Consider the following 23160-nt stretch of genomic DNA (forward strand, 5'->3'; position numbering starts at 1 on the left):
AATGTGATACATATTGTAATGTCTGCATCCAGCTCCCTTACTTTTGTATTGTGTCCTTTCAAAAAAATTACCAATATAAATAAATTATCCTTAATAGGTTTGCAAACCTTATTCTTTTTCCATTATGGACATTCAGAAAGAGCTGAGTTGGCAGATGGTTTGTACATTGAATTGGGTTTAAATGAAATATTTTTTTGGTTACACATCCTTGTGACTGAATATGTGCAGATATCACTAGAAGGTTCAGATATTTAGAATTTGATACAAGTGAGAAAATAATGAACATTGCTTCTTATGCAGTATATGAAATTCCTGTAAGGAATCAAACCTTTCTCTTGTAATCTGAGATTAATTCACGTTCTGTCAGACATTGTTTTGTCCTTTTATGGTTGCTATGTGACTTGTTATGGGTGTTTTATTTGTATTTATTTTTTATGATTTTATGTGCAGTGGGAAACCAAGACAATCCTGCAAAGTGAGCCTTTTGTGTTGGATGGTGGTTATGAAAACTGGCTACTTTGTTATCCTATGTACACAACAAATGGCAAAGTATATGTGCCCAAGAGAAGTAAAACCGAAACATTTCCTTTGTTGTGTAAGTTACTTTCAAGCTATTTTTTATTTCTTCCTCATCACCTTTTCTTTCTTTTTTTTGTAATGATGCAAACTTCTTTGTCATACAGCTATAGATAATTTTAGATTTATATGTGTCCGACTCCACTCAATCCCCTCACCCCCCCCAAAAAAAAGTGTGTACAGAAAATACTACAGTATGCGAAAACAAAGTAATGTGCAAGTACATATGGCCTTGGATGCTCTGACCACAATAAATGTCTTTAATGTCATGTGTAATAGACACATTTTAAGTATCGGGCAGGTGGAAAGAACATTGTGGGCTGTACAGGGGTAAATAAAGATGGATCATAGACTATATTCTGGTGGGTAAGTGGAGCAGGAAAGAAAATAGTCTTTAAAAAAAATAAAAAAGGTAAAATGTTTTACTACCAGAAATAAGCAGATGTGTTGGTAGCCTTGCGGGTAAGTGAGGGGTACAATGAGGCCAATGTAACTAGAATAGACTTACTGGATACCGCACTCACCAAGTAACCCAGGGCTGGCCAGGTCTCCCTTCCAAGATATGCAGAATAAAGAACGGTTCAGGCACTACGTGATAAGAAAAATAGCAGCCTTTTGGGGCAAAAGCAACAATGTTTCTACCCTTGCTTGATGAAGACCGCGTAAGGTCGAAACATTGCTGCTTTTGACCCAATAAAGCTGCTATTTTTGTTATCCCGGAGTGCCTAAAGAATTCTTAGCTACCATTCCTAAAAGAAGCAAGCAGACAAACTTGGAAAGGGGCATTTCCTTTGCCTATGTTCTTTTTGTTAGGGCTAGTGCTCCACAACAACATTTGTGGAAATTGGGATGATATAAAGCCATGGTCCTCAGGGCCCACCAAGAGTACAGGATTTATGCATTTCGCTTTTTTTTTTATTCCAATGGAGATAATGACAAAATTTGGACTGTGGGTGGGCCACGAAGACTGCATAAGAAGCAATTGGGAAACACTGCTCTAAAGTACAAAAAAATCTTGAGTTTCCTGTGATTTGTTTTATATTTGTTTCATTCTAGTGAATTTCAGTTACCCAACTCTGGATGAACCCCAAGCCCCTCCCTCTTCCTTGCCAGAAGAACCTCCTACTGTACCTTCTCCTACTGTACCTCCTCCTACTGCACAAGTGAAAGAAAATAATGAGAGAGCAGCAGTAAAAAAAGTAACCGTAGAGCAACCAGTGGAACCCATTGTGACACCGAACACCGAGCCTGTTCCTGAAACACAGCGTCCTGACCTTGTGAAAACTATTCCCACTGTAAGTTTGTTTAGTAAGTTTGTTATACTTGCATACAGATAGTGGAGATATATTGTAGTGTGTACCTGATATATATATATATTATTTAAGAATAAAAAGAGAAAATGTTTTAAATGGAGTAATACATTTTTAAGCCATTACCTTTTTGTTTCAAAATGTTTATTTGAACCTTAGCATAGCTAATGAATAAATCAATTTAACAATATATTATACAATATTTATGTTATGATGATCTTAACTGAAAAATGTAGAAAACTTGATATATTAATTAAAAGGACACTAGTCACCAGAACACAGCTTAATGTAGTGGTTCCGGTGTCTGTAGCCTGCAGGCTATTTAATGTACAGAATTTGGACCTAGCATTGGTTAGGACGCCTTGTTTGATAGGCTATTGGCTAAATCAAATGTTTAGGGGGTTGAGAAATCTTCCATAGGAGTTTCTGACAAAGTCCCACAATGGAGGCATGCTATAGAAGTATTGAAAAAACATTAATAAAACAGAGAGCGAACAAATGTAAATAAGACCACGGGCAAAAAAGGCACAGAATATGACCCATAATAGGGTCAAATCAGTTTTGGAGACATTTAACAAATATGACTTTAACATACTATTCCCACTGTCATTAGATTGATCGCACAAAGAAACCTTTTCTGAAAGTAAACGACAGTCCTACAAAGATCAAGAATGACGCCAAAGAAAACCAACCAGTACAAAATGGAGTCATTATCCCAGACCGTTCAACAAAGCCACCTCTAGATTCTAAATCCATGAAAACAGACTCACACGTTGTATTGGAAAAAAATCTACCAGACAAACAAGACAAGGTGGTCAGAAAAATTGATGACTCTACTGATCAAATTGGAAGCATTCAAGATGAAAACAAAATAAAAAAGAAAGCGAATGACAATGAGCAGGAGGCAGCAAGTCATAAAGAACAACTAGAGAAGAAACGCCAAAATGCTTCTGAAAAAGATAATACTGAAACAAAACGGTTAGATGCTGACTATAAACTATCAGATGAAAAGAAGAGAGATCCAAGCACATCAGAAATTTCAAAGAAGGCAAGTGTGTTCCAGATGCTGTCAGTATTATGGTATGGCACTCCAGTCAGATTAGTATGAAAATGTGACTACGGTTTGTAAGTCATGGAACAGGGTACACCTATTTCCTCCACCATTGATACATTGACTTATGTGCAATACTGGGAGTTCTAATATGTTAAAGGATGCCTTTAAAAATCTTCAAAGGTATTGTGGTTCCTTTATCTGTAATTTGTACACCCATCATGTGATTAGGAACATGTAGGTGTTTGCTTCATTCTGATGAGTTCTCTGGCCAACTAGTAAATGCGTCATTATGTTAGTGCCACAGTTTTCCAGGAAATCACGTTTTTTTTTTTTTTTTGTTTTTTTTTTAACCTCCCACCTCACAGTACAAATCTAAAACGTTAATAGGGTCCTTCTAAACCAACCTTGCCCTGAAAATGTGCTTGTTTTATATCAACACAAATAATTTGCATGACATGATTATTTTATTTTTGCATATTGTAACTCACAAAAGGAGCCTCAAGTTAGGAAGATGATGCCAGGTGCATGCTGTTTTAATCACAAGATTAATAAGAAAACTCTACTCTAGTTTGGAGTGTCTGTTAATACCCGAGTGGTCATTGGTACCATTACTCTCTTTATAGCTTGTGTGTTTTTGATCAATCAGCATTTTACTTTTTACAGTACTTTTATGATTATTTATCCAGTTTCTGTTTCATCGTATTTTCCAGTCTGATACATGTAAACGCAAGCAAGAAGATGCTGATGAAATTGCTGAGGAAGAGATTGCTGAAGAAGACAGACGTAGGGTGTGTACTAATTTCGCATTCAGATATAAATGGAATCTAATGTACACTAGCTTCTTTTACTATACCATTAAACAGTTTGTTTTGTGCATGAAAAAAAAATTGTTCTACTTTAGTTTCACAACATGTGTTTTCATCTTTGCCATTTAAAAGTAACTTTTATAAGCACTTCAATAGACTAACTTTACTTTTCACCAAAAGTATCTTTGGTAGACAGAATTGTGATCAGTTTTTTTCCATTTTACCCACAAATAATCAGTCCGCTTGGAGAGTTCTGCCCTAGAGTAGCTGTGAAAGATGGTAGTTTAAGAGTGAAATAGTACTTCATTTAACGACTCTGCTAACCTTATTGATGCATAGCTAAAAGGGTAGTAATGCTAGAGATGTTCAATATATCTAAATTAACTTACATCTGCATTAATTTCCAATCCTGTTAAGCACTGTATATTCAATTACCGTTGCTGTGAAGAGTTTTAACTTTGCTCACATTTTACAGAGGGATCCTTTAGTAAGAGCTAGGAGTGAAGAGATGGGGAGAACCGTTCCAGGAATGCCAGCTGGTTGGGTCAAGGTAATGCATCTTTTACTATAACTCTGCACTATTTGTTCCTTCTTTTATATGGTCGTGGATCATGTGAACAGATCAGGAAGGAGAGGCAGGTTTCAGATTCTGTTTTCTGACTCTTTTTATTTTTTGCCTCTATAGTTTCTTGATGCTGTAACTGGCACATATCGCTATTATCATTCCCCAACCAACTCGGTTCACATGTATCCACCTGAAATGAGCTCTTCTTCCCTTCCGTCAACCACCACTTCAACTGCTCCAGTTCAGAAAGTCAAACCTCAAGCTCACGCTGAGCCAGAGCCAAGCAAGTTAAAGCGCTCTTACTCCTCACCAGATTTAACGCAGGCTATTAAGGAAGAGGAAAAGAAGAAACCAGTGCCAGTTATAAACCGGGAAAATAAGTAAGTGCCTACTTATTCTACTTGTGTGTTGATACTATGTTCCATATCTAAATGATAATTTAAGGTATAGCAAGATGCTTTAGAAACTTAAATTTCTTTAATCTAATTTGACAAGACCTGTCTGTTGTAGCTAATGTATTAATATCTACAACTGGCTTAGAGAAGCAGTCGCCCAAGTTGTTTCTAGACAAGAAGGTGACATTCATTTTCAAGGCACTACCATTTACACACCTTGTATCTAGACCTGTGATGTATAATCTGTGGCACTGCAGATGTTGTTCAATACATTACCAGAAGGATGGATGAGTCTAGTTCAAATTGTTGCGCACAGTGGCTGCCATGTCAGAGGTTAGCTTTGACAGATCTGTTTGGGATCTATTCTTACTATTTAAACTTAAAGAAAATGTTTTCTTGCTACTTTTATTATACGGTTTGAGAATGTGTCTATTTTGCAGACCAATAACTCACACGAAGACTGAAATTACAAAACTTTCTGCATCTAAGCTGCGCAGTATGAATCCGGCATTTGGCGGGATGGGCCCAGCGCTCACTGGACTTAGAAACCTAGGGAATACGTGCTACATGAATTCAATCTTACAGTGTCTCTGTAACACCCCTCGCTTAGCGGAATACTTTCATAAGAGCTGCTATGAAGAAGACATAAACAGGTATTTAACAATATGAGAATTGATTTTCTAATGTTTTCTAAAACGATAGCAAGGTATTTGCTGGATTTACATGAAGGGGCACGCAGGGGCAATGTAAGGCACTGAGGATATGCATGCATCTTTAACTGTATTTATTTTTCAAGGGTTGTTTTGACTTTTCTCTCTGGCCCAATTTAGATGAAATGCAGAACCTTAAAGTCTAATAAAATACTTTCTTCAGTAAACAGCTGTGTGTATGCATATGGTATATATAAATGTTTAATTTCTCATTAAATAAAATATTTTTTTATATAGGTGCAATCTGTTGGGTTATAAAGGTGAAGTAGCTGATGAATTTGGCTGTATAATGAAGGCTTTGTGGAATGGTCAATATAAATGTATAAGCCCAAGAGACTTTAAAGTGACAATTGGAAAAATAAATGATCAGTTTGCTGGATATAGCCAACAGGATTCTCAGGAGCTGCTGCTGTTTTTAATGGATGGGCTACATGAAGACCTGAATAAGGTAAGATTTTATGGGTCTTGTTTAACAGTATTAAAAGAAGAACATGATCTTTTAGCACACGTCCTTGAATGATAGCAGCGATTCTTTTAAAGGACCACTCCAAGCAGCATGGCTCCATAACCACACTTCTCCCTCCCCCCCCTGCCTCCCCTTCCACTTCTTACATGGGGACCACTGCTTGGAGTTTTTTTGTTTGTTTTTTTTAAATGGGCTTAGGTCAAGTTTAACCTCTATTCATGTTTTGTTTTGCTAGAGCAGGTTATTTACCTCGAGTAAATCATTTACTACAGTACTACATTTTTTTTTTAACCCACTATAAGATTATTTAAAAAATTTGCCAAGCTCTCTGAAATGTAGAATGACAATGGTAGCAATCAAATTGTGCACAAATAAAAGGAAGCAAACAGTTAAGAGTTTGTAGATACGTAGAAAAGTCTTTATTTCTAAAGATTAAAATAACTATTTCATCTGGCTTCGAACAATCACAAATATCTTTACATTGCTTTCATTTTTGTGTCAAATGTTTTTCTACAAATGTATTTAGTCACGGAGTAAATGTAATATAATAGTAATGTAAAAGAATATACTGATAGTGTCCTATAGTAGTGTTCCTCACTCCTGGGATATACTTTCATTCGCTGTGTCTATCTACTACATCCAACATTATGTTTACTTCTAGGCAGACAATAGAAAACGATACAAGGAAGAGAACAACGATCATTTAAATGACTCTCAGTCGGCAGACTCAGCCTGGTTGAAGCACAAGCTCCTTAATGAATCAATCATAGTGGCACTTTTTCAAGGCCAGTTTAAATCAACGGTACAGTGTCTAACATGTCACAAGAAGTCGAGGACATTTGAGGCTTTCATGTATTTATCTCTGCCTCTTCCATCTACAAGCAAGTGCTCTCTCCAGGTAACATATGATCACATTGTAGGTTGCATTTGTGAAGAAAACTAAAATAATATAGAATTCTGTCCCTAACCATGGCCTTAAAGCGGCAATGTCATCTGGAATTACCATCATTCTATCAGCTGTTTTCTAAAGCATCCCATATTTTCTACTGGTTGTTTATAAATGTGTTTTAGATTGCTTTTTTACATTTTGTGTATACAACCTTTCATATAATGAGTCATTCCATAAATCAATCCGTGAAGAGGCACTTTTTACGCTCACATTCTTTGATTTGTTTTATTTATTTATTTATTTATTTATTTTATTTTATACTCAAAGGGCCACCTGAGGTGTGTTCCTATGCTAAATTGCAGGTCTATATCATCTGTATTTAGGGAGTTATCAGGATGCAAATTTTGTAGTTTTGACAATTATTTTTCACCATATTAACTTTAAATGGATGGACAGCTTAAGCTGATGGTTCTGGTGTCTACAGCCAATACCTGCAGGCTCTTTAAGGTAAATGCGGCCTTTTCAGAGAAAAGACTGTGTGTACATCGGTGCTTAGTAACACCTCTAGTTTCAGTCACTCAGACGGCTACTAGAAAGAAGTTTCCTATTCCAGTGCTGCACAGTGTGTTTCCCCACGCTCTGCATGGAGATGCTGAACATTCCCTATAGAGATTCAGTTAGCATCTCTATGAGGAGATGCTGAGTGGCGCAATGCAGTGTTTTACCGTGCATGCGTAGTAGCTTCCCTATTCTTTCCTGAAGGAAAGCATTGGAATGACTGAGATCATCAAGATTAATATGGCAAGACTGGCGCAGCGTGGTAGAAAAGGTGAGCAAAATAACCTTTTCAGCGCGCTCAGAGCAGGGCCAGCTACACCAGCATTATAGTGTCAGGAATACATGTTTGTATCCCTGACACTAGTGTTCCTTTAACAATCAATATTTCGGTAACCAGGGCACCTATAGAATTTAAATATTGCCTGCATTTGGGGAAAAAATATTTTTTCTAATATAGGCAAGTAATCGAAAGGTCCCTGTAAGAGCTTTTAACCCCTTAAGGACCAAACTTCTGGAATAAAAGGTAATCATGACATGTCACACATGTCATGTGTCCTTAAGGGGTTAAAAGATACCTGATTCCCTTTTATGGATGTCATGTTTGCCGAAATATTGAAAGTTAAATTTAACAAAATGGTGAACAAAAATTGTCAAATTGCTAATTTTGGGCACCCTTATAACTTTGTAAATACAGAAGCTGTGGACCTGCAATTTTGCACAGGCTCAGTTGGCCCTTTCAGCATGCAAAAAAAAAATGAAGATGAGGTTGAGGAACTTTGACATGGAATGGCCTTAATGTTAGTTTTTCATTTGACTATTTTCCCTATCTAAGAGCTTGTTTATCAGTAGTTTGTGATGCAGTTCCAAAAGATCACCTGCACACATGCTGTCAGATCTTGAATTGAGAATTACACCTAACATAGCTATGGCTTGGTTAGTTAAAAATTTAAATTAAAATTTCAATTTAATTTTAGTCAGTTTTTTGACTAAAATGCCATTTTAGTTTTTGTTGTATTTTAGTCCTCTGAATTGTTCTTGTTTTAGTCAACGAAGTCTCAAAATTTTTTGTTGACTAAAATTGTTAGTCGACAAAATGAACACACTGACACACATACAGATGTAAAGACACACAGATCCAATCAATGACACTCACACAGATACAGAGATACAGATACACAAACTGACACACAGCCAGATACATAAACACAAAATCACACGAAGACATAAAAACTGACACAAAAACAAACAGATACACATGCACAGATGCAAACACTGACATACATACAGATACATATACACAGAAACAATGATACTAATGCATAAATACAAACACTGACACACATACAGACACACTGATACACACATTGAGACACATAAAGATATACAGACACACATACAATGACACACATGCAGATGTACAGACACACAAATGCAAACACTGACACACAGGTGCACAGATACACATACAGTTGCCCAGACACACTGATACACATACTGACACACACGCAGATACACAGATACAAACATTGCAACACACGCAGGTACAGATACAGTGACACACATACATATATACATAATGACACAGATTTACAGGCACAGAGACACACACTGACACACACACAGTTGCACAGACACACTGATACACAAACTGACCCACATACAGCTACACACACACACACACATCAAAATTCTAGCCACTCTCCGTTTTTTTACCTTGTGGCTGCCATGGCTGGGACTGATGCGTGTAAGGGTCTTGCTCTTCCTCCCCTCCTTCTCACGGCTCTCCCTCCCTGGCGGCAGATTCTCTTTGAGCTGGAAGTGCCGGGCTCACTCACTTCCTCCCAGCACTCTGTGCATATCCGAAGAGGCCAGGTGGTGCTATTAAAGCACAACAACGCAAGGCCGGGTGGCCCTAACTGCATGGGCCTTCCAATGGACCAGCTCACCTTTGCGGTTCCCAGCATTACCGTTTTTCTTCATCACTTCTAGTTTTACGTCACTGGAAGTGATGAGTTAAACATTCTGTCAGCTGTTTTTACGAGAAATTGGATATGTAGTATTGTGGTATAGCAATTCCTTAAAACAATTTGAATTGGATCTCATCTGCACAGTTTTGGTGGCTAAACTCACTAATAGTATGTATATGTGTGGCCAAAGAAGCAGATCATAAATTTCCCTTTTAATATCCGCTTAAAGATACTTTTTTGTGATACCTTTTAAGTTACCTGTTATGCATGTAAGATGTATTGTAAAGGTCCACATCTTTGTGTTGTTTTTAGGATTGCCTTAAATCATTTTCCAAAGAAGAGAAACTCACAGATAATAATAGATTTTACTGTAGTAATTGTAAAACTCGGAGAGATTCCATGAAAAAAATAGAAATTTGGAAACTCCCTCCTGTCCTTCTGGTGCACTTAAAACGGTAAATTATATTTTTCTTTCATTTTTTTTTTTTTTTTTTTTAATCTTTCCATACCCTTACCACTTATATTTGTATATACAGATTATTATTTTATTTTTTTAATTCTTCCTATTTTAGATTTTCTTATGAAGGACGATGGAAACAGAAGCTCCAAACATTTGTAGATTTCCCTCTGGAATGCCTTGATCTTTCTCAATATGTTATTGGTCCAAAGACTTATAAGAAATTTAATCTGTATGGCGTCTCAGTAAGTAGATTATTTTAGTATATAAAGCTTTGTTGTGCTACAGAAACAAGCCATGTTTCGAAGTTTGAATTCAACCCAGAAATAATTCAATAAATAACTTGCCTTTTTTCGATCACACTGGTCTCGCCATAGCCACTACCATTCCTTCCCTGACTAAGATCATTATTGCAGATTATCTCGGCCAATCCAATGATTCTCCATAGAGTAACATTGGGGGATAGTGTGCATGAGCAGCAATTAGAATATCCTCATAATTATATATTGGCTCAATGCATCTCTTCCTCTTGAGCATGAAGACATGGAATGTCGGTCCTGCAAAGATTGCAGGACTAAACAAGAAAGGGGTGACCCTATCTAGCAATGTTAACACTGTCCTTTCTCTGAAATAGCTGTGTTTTCAATTCTGAGTCTCCAAGGACAGTGTATTTTTCACTAGACAGCCTCTACTGTGGCTTCCTTTTTCAGACAGCCACTATTGGGGCTTCCTGGTGCTTTGCTGCAGTCCATGCAAAGAAACACCAAACACTCCCCATATAGATGCACTGAGTCAGTGCATATGTGTGAGAAGATGGTGTAATGTGGCAATTGCTGTGCCTGCGCACTAACCTCCCAATGTGTTTGCTGAAATGATTAGTATCTGTGATCTCAGCCAGGTAACGAGTGGTGACTGCAGCAAGACTGGCACACTGAGGAATTAAATATAAGCAAAATACTTGATTTTAGTACTATTTACAATCCCACAAATCTAAACTGCTTCTTAATCAGTGTAACATTTTTTTAAAGCTTAAACAGTGTGTGGGTATAGACCTACTGATGTGATTATGCCAATTCTTCTTTCATCAATGTATTGTTCCAAGCCATTGATATCATATTCATGTTTTTGTTTCTTATAGAATCATTATGGAGGATTGGACGGTGGTCACTATACAGCTTACTGTAGGAATGGCTTAAAACAGCGATGGTTTAAATTTGATGACCATGAAGTATCTGAGATATCCATATCGTCTGTGAAATCTTCAGCAGCGTATATTCTTTTCTACACCTCCTTGGACTTTCGAGCCACTGAGTTTTCTACTTAAGAAAAATGTTCTATTGGGAGACAAAACGTTGCATATATGCAAGCTTATCGTAATAACTTAGCCACGTAAAAGAAAATAATGTAACCAATACTGTTCTTACTACTGACATTCATAGATAAAAAAGTGGTATCTGCAGCTAAATCTGACTTATGTGCAGTACACTATTGAAATTAGAGCCATGACCTCTTAAATCTTTTTAACACGTAGATATATTTGCCTTGAAAATGTTCTATTAAGCCCTTAATGTTTCATTTCTTCCTTAGTGGCCTTTTATTCCATTTACCGTAAGCTTCTTTACTGTGAAAAAGAATTGGTTAAAGCAGGTATGGAATGTATTAGAAAATGATTGCATAATTGCACATCACTGCTCTGTATATAACTATTTTTTTTTTTTGCAAGCTATTCTATTTATACAGGAGATATTTTTTGGTTTTGATTTCATTCATTGGTAATCGCTTGTTGTAGCTGAAATGTCACTCCGTGAACAGTTTAACATGTCATGTTTTAGCTGCTGTAGGCTAGTCCTCTTACACTGCCTCTGTAGCTTCAGCTTGCCTGTCTATATCCAGCTACATAGAACTATTTATATAAATAATACAATGTTTTTTTGTTTAAATATTAAGTTTACTATCCTTAGAGTGACGATTCCAAATAAACTACAGGTATTAAACGTGGCTCTGTCATCAGAAATTTTATTTGCAATATTTTACAGCACTTTAAAAACTTACTGTATCTTGTACCTTTTCATGTCTGTTCCAGCAATATTTTAGTAGAAATTATGAGGCTTAATATGAGCACCTTTGACATTCTGCATAATTAGGAAGTTGACGTTGACGTTCCGTCTTCGTTGCACATTAGAATAACCAGACACAACCTGCTCCACTGTAAATACTGGCTGTTTGTTTTTTGTTTGTTTCCCGCTCTCTAAAAAAAATTGTGCTGAAATTCCAACTGTGTTATGTACCATTGTGTTAACAGTTGCTATATTTTGTCAAAGATAACATATTTTTTTCTTCTTCTTAATGAGTAAAGAAAATTTCAGATGACATGGCCACTTTTATATAAAAAAAAACTTTTATAAACAATATAAAGCTGTGCAGTATTTTTTTTTCCTCTTAAACTTGTGTACACACACACACACTATATATCTATATATGAACTTAATTTCGCTCAAGTAAACTGTATCAAACATGGCTTTTTTTGTTCATTTACTGCTCTTCTTTATGGTGTGTGGTGCACAGCTTTCACTTGACTTTCCAATGTACAGTTATTTATGTAAGGAGGTAAATAGCAAACTTTGTTACATTAACCCCTTAGTGACCAGACAGTTTTTTCAATTTTCTTACCGTTAAGGACCAGGGCTGTTTTTACATTTCTGTGGTGTTTGTGTTTAGCTGTAATTTTCCTCTTACTCATTTACTGTACCCACACATATTATATACTGTTTTCCTCGCCATTAAATGGTCTTTCTAAAAATACCATTATTTTCATCATATCATATAACTTACCATCAAAAGAATTCTAGAACATGATGAAATAAAAAAAAAAAAAAAACACTTTTTCTAACTTTGACCCCCAAAATCTGTTACGGATCTACAACCGCCAAAAAACACCCGTGCTAAATAGTTTCTAAATTTTGTCCTGGGTTTAGAAATACCCAATGTTAACATGTTCTTAGATTTTTTTTGTTTGCAAGTTATAGGACAATAAGTACCACTTTACTATTTCCAAACCATTTCCCCCCCCCCCAAAATAAACGAAAGTTACATTGTAACACGGATATCTGTCAGGAATCTCTGAATAACCCTTCACATGTTTATATTTTTTAAAAGAAAACAACCTAAGGTATTAAACTTGGAGTATTTTGACTCTTTTCATGCAACCATTTTACCACCAATCTATGCCAAACGTAAAAAAATAAATCAAAAATAATTGGTGATTTTTTTTTTTACACACATTGCAATTTAAGAGTACATGTACTGAGAACTTTAAGGGTTACTGCCAAAGAACACCCCAATATGTGTTTAGCAACATCTCCTCAGTACAGTGATACCACCCATGCATAGGTGTGCCGGGTTCTCTGAGGATAAAAGATCTTATTTGGAGGGTGCGCATTCCAGTTTTCCAACTTGGAATTTTCACAGCTGGTCATCATGCACCCATGTCCTATTTGGGAAATTTTTTAAGCCGGCCAATGTAATTTACCCCCATCAAACCATATATCTTTGAAAAGTAGACAACCTAGGATATTTCAAATGGTGGTATTTTCACACTTTCCATGCACTAATTATACCACCAGTCTTTGTCAACCTTTTGGGTAATTTTTTTGTTATTTTTCTCTCACATTGTACTTTAGGCATGGATTCTTAGTTCCGGTTATATGTTACTGACAAAGAACACCCCAATATGTGTTCAGTAACATCTTCTGAGTACAGTGATACCACCTATGCATAGGTTTGTTTTGTTGTTTGGGGGGTGCAATGCCAAACTTCTGACATGTGTTTTTCAAATTTGACATATCTTCTTTGTCTATCTTCTTTTTGGGGGCCTTTTTACATTTCCCAGTTTATTTTCTTGCCATGGACGTGCACGTATTTGAAATTTGACACCCCAAGGTATTGCTTATGGAGTGTTTTGATGCCTTTTGATAGAACTGTTTTAGCCCCCAAAATTTGAGAGATTGTGTGGTGGTAATTTTTCAATTTTCATTTTAACACACATTTGTGTGTAATTTAGGGGAGTCTGTTGTTGGTTATTGCAAGAAAACACTCCAAGTTGGTTTCTGCAAGGCCTGCTGAGTACACTCATGCCCCCATGCATAGGTTGAACTTGTTCATAAAAATAGTCTAGCGCAGTAAAAGTTAAAAAAACAAACCCAGGAACAGTAAACGTAACCGAAACAAAAATTGAATGGCAAATTTAAAAAAATAAATAAAAATGAAAAACGCAGTTCTCCTGGAAACCCTTTTCTTTTCTTTTTTTTTTTTTTAATTGATTTTATTTGTCTTCACTGAGTGCCTCGACCCCTTGAGGCACACAGGCAGAGCATCGGAAGCTTTCCCGGTGGCTTCCGATGCTCTGCTTCACTGCCGAGCACCACTTGAGGTAACCTGGAAGTGCCAGATGCGTGCAAGTTGTCCTGGGAAACCTGTTTTTTTTTTTTTTTTATTTGGTTGATTTTTATTCTTTCATTTAATTTTTTTTAATTGATTTTATTTAATCATAATGGTAGACACTTTTATTTCTCTTTTTATGGAGACCGTTTTACACACTGCATAAAAATGTATATGTTTTGGCACTATTTAAAGCATAAATTATTCTCTTTAAACAGGACAATATTTTACATCATGTAGTTCTTCCAACCAGCTCATTTTTTTCAGACCTTAAGTCTTCACTTAATGCCTCGACCCCAGTGCTCATATGTGCCGCAGACTTACTACTTTTTTGTCGGACGTACCTAGTATGTCTGCGATCCTTAAGGGGTTAAAGTAGCACTGTTGCTTAGCAGGTTTTTGCTGACTCTATTTCCCTTTTTGTTTGTACAAAAGTAGGAACTAATTTTTCTTTTGGTACACAATCTTTTGCAGTGGATGGAGCTTGAAGGAATTTTTTTCCTTTTTCCTTTTTCATTCCAAGTATATGGGATGATGTATCATTTGATTACATATTAGGGGTAGGTGCAAGATCAGAACGGAGAAGGCAATTAAATACAGAGCAAGTACCTATATAACAAAAAGGGAAATAGAGGTAATAGCATACACTAAGCAATAAGGCGTAATAGGGCTAACGGAAACATGGTGGGATGAAACACCCTCTTGAGCAGTTAAATTAAATGATTACACATTATTTAGGAAGGATAAAAAAAAAAATGTTTGAATGCAGGGTCAGCTTTAGGCCTTTAGGTGCCCTGTGTGAAAAATATTTACAGTGCCCCCCACCCACCTCATCCATTTATAGTGTGTGTATATGGGTGTGGTGTATAGGGGATTTATTAAATTAATAGTTCTTAAAAACAAATATCCATTCCCCCTTTCCTGTTGTTACCCTGCAGAGGGGGGGGGGGGGGATGCTGATATCTGGTGGTCCACTGTGCTGGGAATCAGGTCTGCCCCTCTACCGAGTGCAGACCATGTACAACTGGTTTGTGAGCTCAGGCATGTAATCTGCTGCAACGCCCTGATTGTCACGAGCTACGAAGACAGCTACTTATGGACTGCAGCCAATAGAAGTGCAGGCCAGTAGTGCCATACTGTCTCCTTAGCATTTCAGGGGGCAGACTAAGCATGTCACATAATACTGTGTGAGTTGTTTTTTTGGGAAGACCTTTTTGTGTGGTGTGGGCATGACTGGGGGGCAATCCTGGTCCTATGGCGGAGATACATCGACGATGTAATCATTATTATATGGAAAGGATCACGGGGATCCTTCATGTCTTTTGTAAAGTACCTTAACATCAACACGTTCAATTTAAAATTCATGCCAGAATGGAATTAACATACTATTAGTTTTTTGGATCTGTCTCTTTTTCATAGAGAAGAACAAGTACAATCAAAATGTTTTTTTAAGAAAACAGACGGTAACAGTTATGTACATATCAAGTCTTGCCGTCATAAACCATGGCTAAGAGGCATTGCAAAAAGCCAGCTTACTAGGGTAAGACGCAACTGTTCCAATTTTAAAACCCAGGCAGGATATATAAAGAAAAAACGAATGAGTAAAGGAAATGACAAAAACAGTATTGAAAAGGAGATTAGAGTTATGTCACAGAGGGACAGAAATTATCTTCTCATGGATCGACCAAGGGTTCAATATCCTAACCTTTTTGTGTCATTTTACCCCACTCCCTCTAGCATGTAAGCTCATTGAGCAGGGCCTTCAACCCCTCTGTTCCTGTGTATCCAACTTGTCTGGTTACAATTACATGTCTGTTCGTCCACCCATTGTAAAGCGTTGCGGAATTTGATGGCGCTATATAAATAACATAATAGTAATAAAGATTACAAGCGCCCATTCATCGCTAAGTTCAGCACAGATCATTGGAAAATAAAGAAGTGCCTAAACAAATTTTGGCCCATACTTTTGCAAGATCCTGTTATAGGTAGTGTTTTACCGAACCATCCTCCCATTATCTATAGGAGAAGCCAGAATTTGAAAAACCTTATAGCACCCAGTTATCCAAAGAAGGATAATAAGAAGGAAGATAAGATATATGCAGACACAAAGGATTTAAAGGATGCTCAATGTGTAAAGCATGCCACAGGATGAATTTGGGTGAATCTTTTAATTTTACCAGTTTCATTAGCGGAACAAGTTTCCCTATTAATAGAGATGTCCCGAACGGTTTGCTGGCGAATAGTTCCTGGCGAACATAGCTTGTTCGCCACGGACGGTGAACATATGCGATGTTCGGTCCGCCCCCTATTCGTCATCATTGAGTAAACTTTGACCCTGTACCTCACAGTCAGCAGACACATTCCAGCCAATCAGCAGCAGACTCTCCCACCTCCTGGACAGCATCCATTTTGGATTCATTCGGAAGCTCCATTTTTTTTTTTTATTAAGACAGAAGTGTGTTATATTTGAGCATGCTAGGCTGAACGTGTGTATATCATGGCTAGTTGCACTGAGGGTATGAGTATATAGCAGTACATTATTGTGAAAGATGGCTGTCATGTTTAGGGTGTAGCTTGCACGTTATCAACTGTGTATTTATATCACCAGCTCCACCACTAGTTATAAATCAAGTGTGAGTCGCCCCATGCGATGAGACTAGTGAATAACATAATACATGAACGGTTAAGGTAAAGGCATGTAAGGAACTACGACCATAAACTCTTTAGGAGGTGAAATAATGGCATGTCTAAACGCTTGCTACTTTACGATTAGTTAAAGGAACACTATAGTCACCTAAATTACTTTAGCTAAATAAAGCAGTTTTAGTGTATAAATGACTGCTCAATTCACTGTCATTTAGGAGTTAAATCACTTTGTTTCTGTTTATGCAGCCCTAGCCACACCTCCCCTGGCTATGATTGACAGAGCCTGCAAGAAAAAAAAAACTGGTTTCACTTTCAAACAGATGTAATTTACCTTAAATAATTGTATCTCAATCTCGAAATTGAACTTTAATCACATACAGGAGGCTCTTGCAGGGTCTAGCAAGCTATTAACATAGCAGGGGATAAGAAAATCTTAATTAAACAGAACTTGCAATAAAGAAAGCCTAAATAGGGCTCTCTTTACAGGAAGTGTTTATGGAAGGCTGTGCAAGTCACATGCAGGGAGGTGTGACTAGGGTTCATAAACTATGGGATCTAACTCCTAAATGGCAGAGGATTGAGCAGTGAGGCTGCAGGGGCATGTTCTATACACCAAAACAGCTTCATTAAGCTAAAGTTGTTTAGGTGAGTATAGTGTCCCTTTAATGTGCAGAGAGCAGTTCATGTGATCAAAGGCATGGTGTGGAGGATCGGCTATAGTGGGACATGCTTGGCAGGCTGCTCTTTACTGCTTGTGCTCATCCAATCCCTTCTGGGCGCCAGGTGCCGACCCTGGGAGTCCCTGATACCTGGAACAACAAAGGCAAGTCTCTGGCTGAGTGCCGGGTTCGCAGCTTGAGGTGGTGGAAGCTTGTTTTGTCGGGTGGTCGGATCTGTCCCGGTGGTGCTTCACGTCCGGTGCGGGATTGTGGTGGCTTAAGGTGGAGGCGAGTGCTTGACGCGGGGCAGGCTCTGCATTTCTGTTTGTGCCTCCGGTCCTGTCTTTGACGCCTTTTGCGTTGGTGGATTTTAATGGGGACTGCTTCGCTTAGCAGCTTGTTGGGGCTGTGGTGGAGCTTGTTGGGGCTTCCTGCTTGTTATTTGCTTCCAAAATTGATTAAAGAGTCTGTCCAGCTTAGACTCCATATCCTGCCATGCTTTGCTGGTACCAGGAGGACACGCTGCTGCCGCCATATTGGGAGAGTCGCAGATGAGTATGTCAGCCTGGGCGGCTGTGCTCTGTGCGTCCATTAGCTCCAGACAGCCTTTCAGGGGTGGATCGGGATAACCCCCACCGGTCCGAGGGGGGGGGGGGGGGTAACGGAGCTCCTGCCGGGAAGTAGCTGCTCCTGGGCATCCCAGGATCTGGAGATCGGCCGCCTCTCCTGCCCGGTGAGCACCAGGCCACACTTGCCACGCGGAGGTAAGTAAGACTCGAGTTGGAGTTGCTGACCGCTATCAAGCATGTCGGGTCGGTCAGGTAGGAGCAACATTGCTTGGTCATCCCCTTCTGGAGTGAAATTCGCTTGTTGATAGCTGCTTAAAGTGAGATATTGAGGGAGCTCACACGAAGTGCGTCTTTCCTCCATGACAGCTAGGCCCCGCCCCCCGGAAGCTGCATTCTTAGTGAGAGGAGGGACAGTGTAGCTGCTGCTGATTTAATAGGGAAATCGATAGCTAGGCTAGTGTATTCAGTGTACACTACAGTCCTGAAGGACTCATCTGATCTCTGCTGTAAGGACAGCACCCCAAAAAGCCCTTTTTAGAACATCAGTCTGCTTTTCTTTTTTTTCTTTTCCTGTGTAATCTAATTGCAGTTGCCTGACTGCCAGCGTGTGTGTCAGACTCACAGCGTATACTGTGCCCACTTGCCCAGTGCCACCACTCATATCTGGTGTCACAATAGCTTGCATTTAAAAAAAACTTTTTTGACTGTAATATAATAGCAGTCAGTTTCCTTCACACGTGTGCGTTTCAGGGCCTGCCAGGGCAAAGTGTCACACCAGTGCAACTCATATCTGGTGTAACAGTAGTGTACATAAAAAAAAAAACCTAGAAATTTGACTGTGAAATAATAGCAGTCAGATTCCTTCACACGTGTGCGTTTCAGGACCTGCCAGGGCACAGTAGTGTACATTTAAAAAAAAAATACATGGGGCTTGTTGTCACCTTTCGGGGACCCTTGGTGTTGTACGTGGCTGGGTGGAGGAAGAGAGACCTTCAATGACATCAGTGAGGACAAGGAACGGGACATGGCTAGCTTGGTATCCAACCTTGTGCAAATGGGGAGTTTGCGGTTGTGCAAATGGACTGTTTGTGGTTGTTTGCGGTGCGTTAAACGGGGTGTTTGGTCTGTCACTGTGAAGCGGGCGTAACCCTTACACTACCTGATCGATACAACATCATACCTGATGTTTTAAAGCACGTTATTCCAAACAATTTAGGAATGTTAGGTGATTTATGCCCTTTATGGATTAAAACCAGACTCTGCATCAACTATGTAATTTTCCATGGGAGTTTTGCCATGCATCACCCTCCGGCATGCCACAGTCCAGGTGTTAGTCCCTTTGAAACAACTTTTCCATCACTATTGCAGTGTCCGTGTGGCAAAAAAAAACAAAACAAGAGACTCCTTAAGATTTGTCTTATGGAGCACATCAACAATATTAGAAAAGGTATGACCACTCATTCTGTACCGGTGCATTGTAACTCGTGCCCCTCTTTCAATTGGAGAGATTTTAGAGGCTTGGGTATCGAACAAGTATCCCCATATTGGAGAGGAGGAGACAGAGATCTTAAATTGTCCCAAAGAGAAACCTATTGGATCTATCGATTAGATTATTTAGAACCAAAGGGGATGAATGTCGACATAGATCTAGCTTGTTTTATGACATAGCACTGTTTTCTCTTTCCATCTGTCATCACCTGGCAAATCTATAATGGGGGAATTGAGTATTGGAATTTATTTGAATTTTGTTAAGGGACTTGCATCTCCCCTCCAAAAGGAATTTTTAACCATTTATATAAAAAGAGCACTGTTTATTCCTTTTTTCACAACCACTTATAAGTATCCACCCTATCATTGTCATATTCAGGGGTCATCTTAGATCCAGGAAAAGTTTCTTTTCTTTTTTTTTTTTTTGTGCATTGATGATCATACAGGTAACAGCTTTCGCCAGAAATTTAGTAGACAAGTATAAACAATTTGTATGAGTAACTGTGCACATTTTTACATTTGAGAAGAGTAGTTAGTAGTGTGAAGATTTGCTGAGCATACATGCCTCTTTGCACAACATCTGCCTAGCATATACATCATTATATACTACGTTTGGGCATTAATACTTAGGGCTTAACAGGCGCTAGCTAACATATTGCTCAGGTGCAGTATCTATTCTATGGGTAAATAGAGGAAGTAACCCTAGCGAGACATAAAAGTAAACATAGAAACATAGAATGTGACGGCAGATAAGAACCATTCGGCCCATCTAGTCTGCCCAATTTTCTAAATACTTTCATTAGTCTCTGGCCTTATCTTATGCCTATCCCACGCATGCTTAAACTCCTTTACTGTGTTAACCTCTACCACTTCAGCTGGAAGGCTATTCCATGCATCCACTACCCTCTCAGTAAAGTAATACTTCCTGGTATTATTTTTAAACCTTTGTCTCTCTAATTTAAGACTGTCCTCTTGTTGTGGTAGTTTTTCTTCTTTTAAATATATATCCTCCTTTACTGTGTTGAGTCCCTAATAAGAGTAAAATGAGTAGACTAATAGATTTTTAAGCAGACTGAGGCATCTGTGTGCTGTTAATAGTAAGCTGGGTGTCTGAGTGTTTGCCTGATGAGTAGGGTACAAGGTGTTAGCGATTGGCTGTACTAATAGGCCCTGTATGCTTGTTAAATAAACATAGTATTTCGCTAGCATATGGAGTGTCGCTGAGAGAGAGTACGTTAGGTTGCTTTAATGGCAAGATTGACAGGAGCCTACCCCACCGCGTGCAGCCCAGGCTTAACCAACCCCCGACTTGTATTGCCTTTGGCATGGAAGGAATGAGTCCAGCGTGGTGTGTGGTAAGAGGGGAGAGTGTGCTCCCCATGTGTGATCACTTGCTTCTGCTTGGTCGCCCTCGGAAGGCTGCAGGATCGCAGGGGTGTCTTGCTGGTCGGCGGGGTTCGCGGCTATGCTTGGTGAGTGACCGGACGGCGGAATCCGACTACTCAGTGCCGTAGGGGCTGGGGGTCTCCTGTGTTTGTAGGTTAGGTAGTAGCTCGGTTGCGGTGAGGAGTCCCTCTGTCCCTCCACCATTATTGGCGCAAACTGGAGTTCCGATCTGCAATGCCTTGGTGGTCTCCATTTTTGCCGCCATTTCAGGCTCGCCCGCCACGCCCGCCATTTTGGTAGCTGGGGCTCCCCCAGAACCGCGCGCTATGGGTCGCAGAGACAGTCTCCTGGGACCGGGATGACCCCCACCGGTCCAAAGGGGGGACGAGGCCCCTACCGCTTGGCGTCGGATTTCCGAGGAAATCGCAGGGCAGGATAGCGAGGCAGCGGCCGTCCACCTCACTCACCACCCGGATAGGCCTCTGATGCAGCTTTGCCGATGTGCCCTCTCAGGAGTCGTATTGCTTGTTTTCAGAGTGGCCTCAGCACTAGCGCCTCTTTGCCCACAGGACTGTTGCTTCTGAAGTGCAGATGGGTAGATTTTTGCTTTTTGCAGGCATTAATGTCATTTATCTGCAGGAGCTTGTCTTGTATGCGACCTCTCAGCATGGCGGTCCGGCCCCGCCCCCCGGAAAAGTTTCTTTTAATATACAAATTCGAACAATTATTTGTTCAGTTTACAATACACTCTTAAAAGATTGAGTAATACTTTCTTTATCCCTAAAATGGGGGAACTTTAGTAGAATGTTGTACAAATAATTTCACTACAACGAACAAGTGGACATATTCACTTTATTCACCTACCACAAACACAATTAATATAATAAAAAAATAAAAATAAAAACAAACTCCAAATCACATTTCTACTAAAGTAAAATATGTTTCTAGGATTTATTATTTCATTGTTCTCATAGCCTTGAGATGACCGATGCATTTAACACAGTAAAGGAGTTTAAGTATGCGTGGGATAGGCATAAGGCTATCCTAACTATAAGATAATGCCAGGGACTAATGAAAGTATTTAGAAAACTGGGCAGACTAGATGGGCCAAATGGTTCTTATCTGCCGTCACATTCTATGTTTCTATGTTTCTTAATTTCTGGTACAAAATTTGTATATACTGTTGGTATATGGCTAATTGTTTTATATTTGATTTTCTCATATTTGAAACACAACTGCTCTCTGAGTATTAGGTGCTTTATATGGAAGGCGTGTAGACACAATAATGGAACGCATAGACTTTCAGGACGTTCCTACCGGAAGTAATGCGCGAAACTGGAAGGAGGACATGGAACGCATACACCGTCCGGTGGAACGTCAGCCGGACGGACCGGCGAAAATCTACACCAGTAATTGTGTTCACATGCTGGTGCCAACAACGAGATCTTTTGGATTATTCCACCACCCTGTCCACCAATGAAAGTTATCCGGAGTTCAGCTGCAACTGATTGATCTTCAATCGACTCCATCTGAAATATGTATATAATGGGACTGGGGGGAAGGGGAGAGGGAGTGGTTTATATGCATGTACTTTTCATGAACTACTGTTCATTTTGTTTTTGAAAGTCCACTGCGTTGGAAGAAACGCGTTAGATCTTACCTATATATTTTTTTATACTTTATTTTATTGGGCAATTGTGCCTTAATAAACCAATTTTCTTTTATCCTGGAACCTGATTGTATCCTGAGTTACTTGAGTCTGCTAATTATCTACCATCCTCCACGGTGGAAGCGGTCCAGTACAATCCTTCAGTGGATTTCAAGGCGCTTATCTCATTCAAATCTTGTGAGTGCAATCAATATTGCAGTGTGTTATTTACCTTACTGTACACTATGTATACTCTGATAATTCACAACTGAACACCAGCTACTTGTGTCGGTGCTCTAATTGCGAAAAAAACAACTAAAGTACCAAAAGAGAGACTCCAGGGGTCTCAAGGGGCTTAACCCCGGGAATTGTATAAAGAAAAAATATATAAAGAAAAACACAATGCTTAACACAATGTTGGAAACATTGTATATACAGTATATACAAGGCTTCAAGAAATAAAGGAGTCTTGTCTCTCTATAAAGATATACTGCATATCAAATTTGCAGTGACAGATAGTAATAACCAATCTCTCCCCATGTACTCTTCTAAGCAAAGCACTTTTTGCTTAGAA

At 38.9% G+C, this 23160-nt stretch overlaps 1 protein-coding gene across 1 annotated transcript in view; it reads left to right on the forward strand.

Moving 5' to 3' along the window:
* Positions 1–12271, forward strand: part of USP8 (ubiquitin specific peptidase 8) — a 40460-nt gene extending 28189 nt beyond the window's left edge. The window contains exons 9-20 of the mRNA XM_063446298.1: positions 451–595; positions 1633–1871; positions 2500–2979; positions 3627–3728; positions 4222–4296; positions 4432–4691; positions 5147–5359; positions 5654–5864; positions 6544–6780; positions 9609–9751; positions 9869–9998; positions 10892–12271. Of these exons, the coding sequence (XP_063302368.1) occupies positions 451–595; positions 1633–1871; positions 2500–2979; positions 3627–3728; positions 4222–4296; positions 4432–4691; positions 5147–5359; positions 5654–5864; positions 6544–6780; positions 9609–9751; positions 9869–9998; positions 10892–11077 (2421 nt within the window). The 3' untranslated portion in view covers positions 11078–12271. The remainder of the gene's footprint in view (positions 1–450; positions 596–1632; positions 1872–2499; positions 2980–3626; positions 3729–4221; positions 4297–4431; positions 4692–5146; positions 5360–5653; positions 5865–6543; positions 6781–9608; positions 9752–9868; positions 9999–10891) is intronic.
* The last annotated feature ends 10889 nt before the right edge of the window (positions 12272–23160 follow it).

This window comes from Pelobates fuscus, chromosome 3, assembly GCF_036172605.1.
Source record: "Pelobates fuscus isolate aPelFus1 chromosome 3, aPelFus1.pri, whole genome shotgun sequence".
NCBI classification, from domain to species: domain Eukaryota; kingdom Metazoa; phylum Chordata; class Amphibia; order Anura; family Pelobatidae; genus Pelobates; species Pelobates fuscus.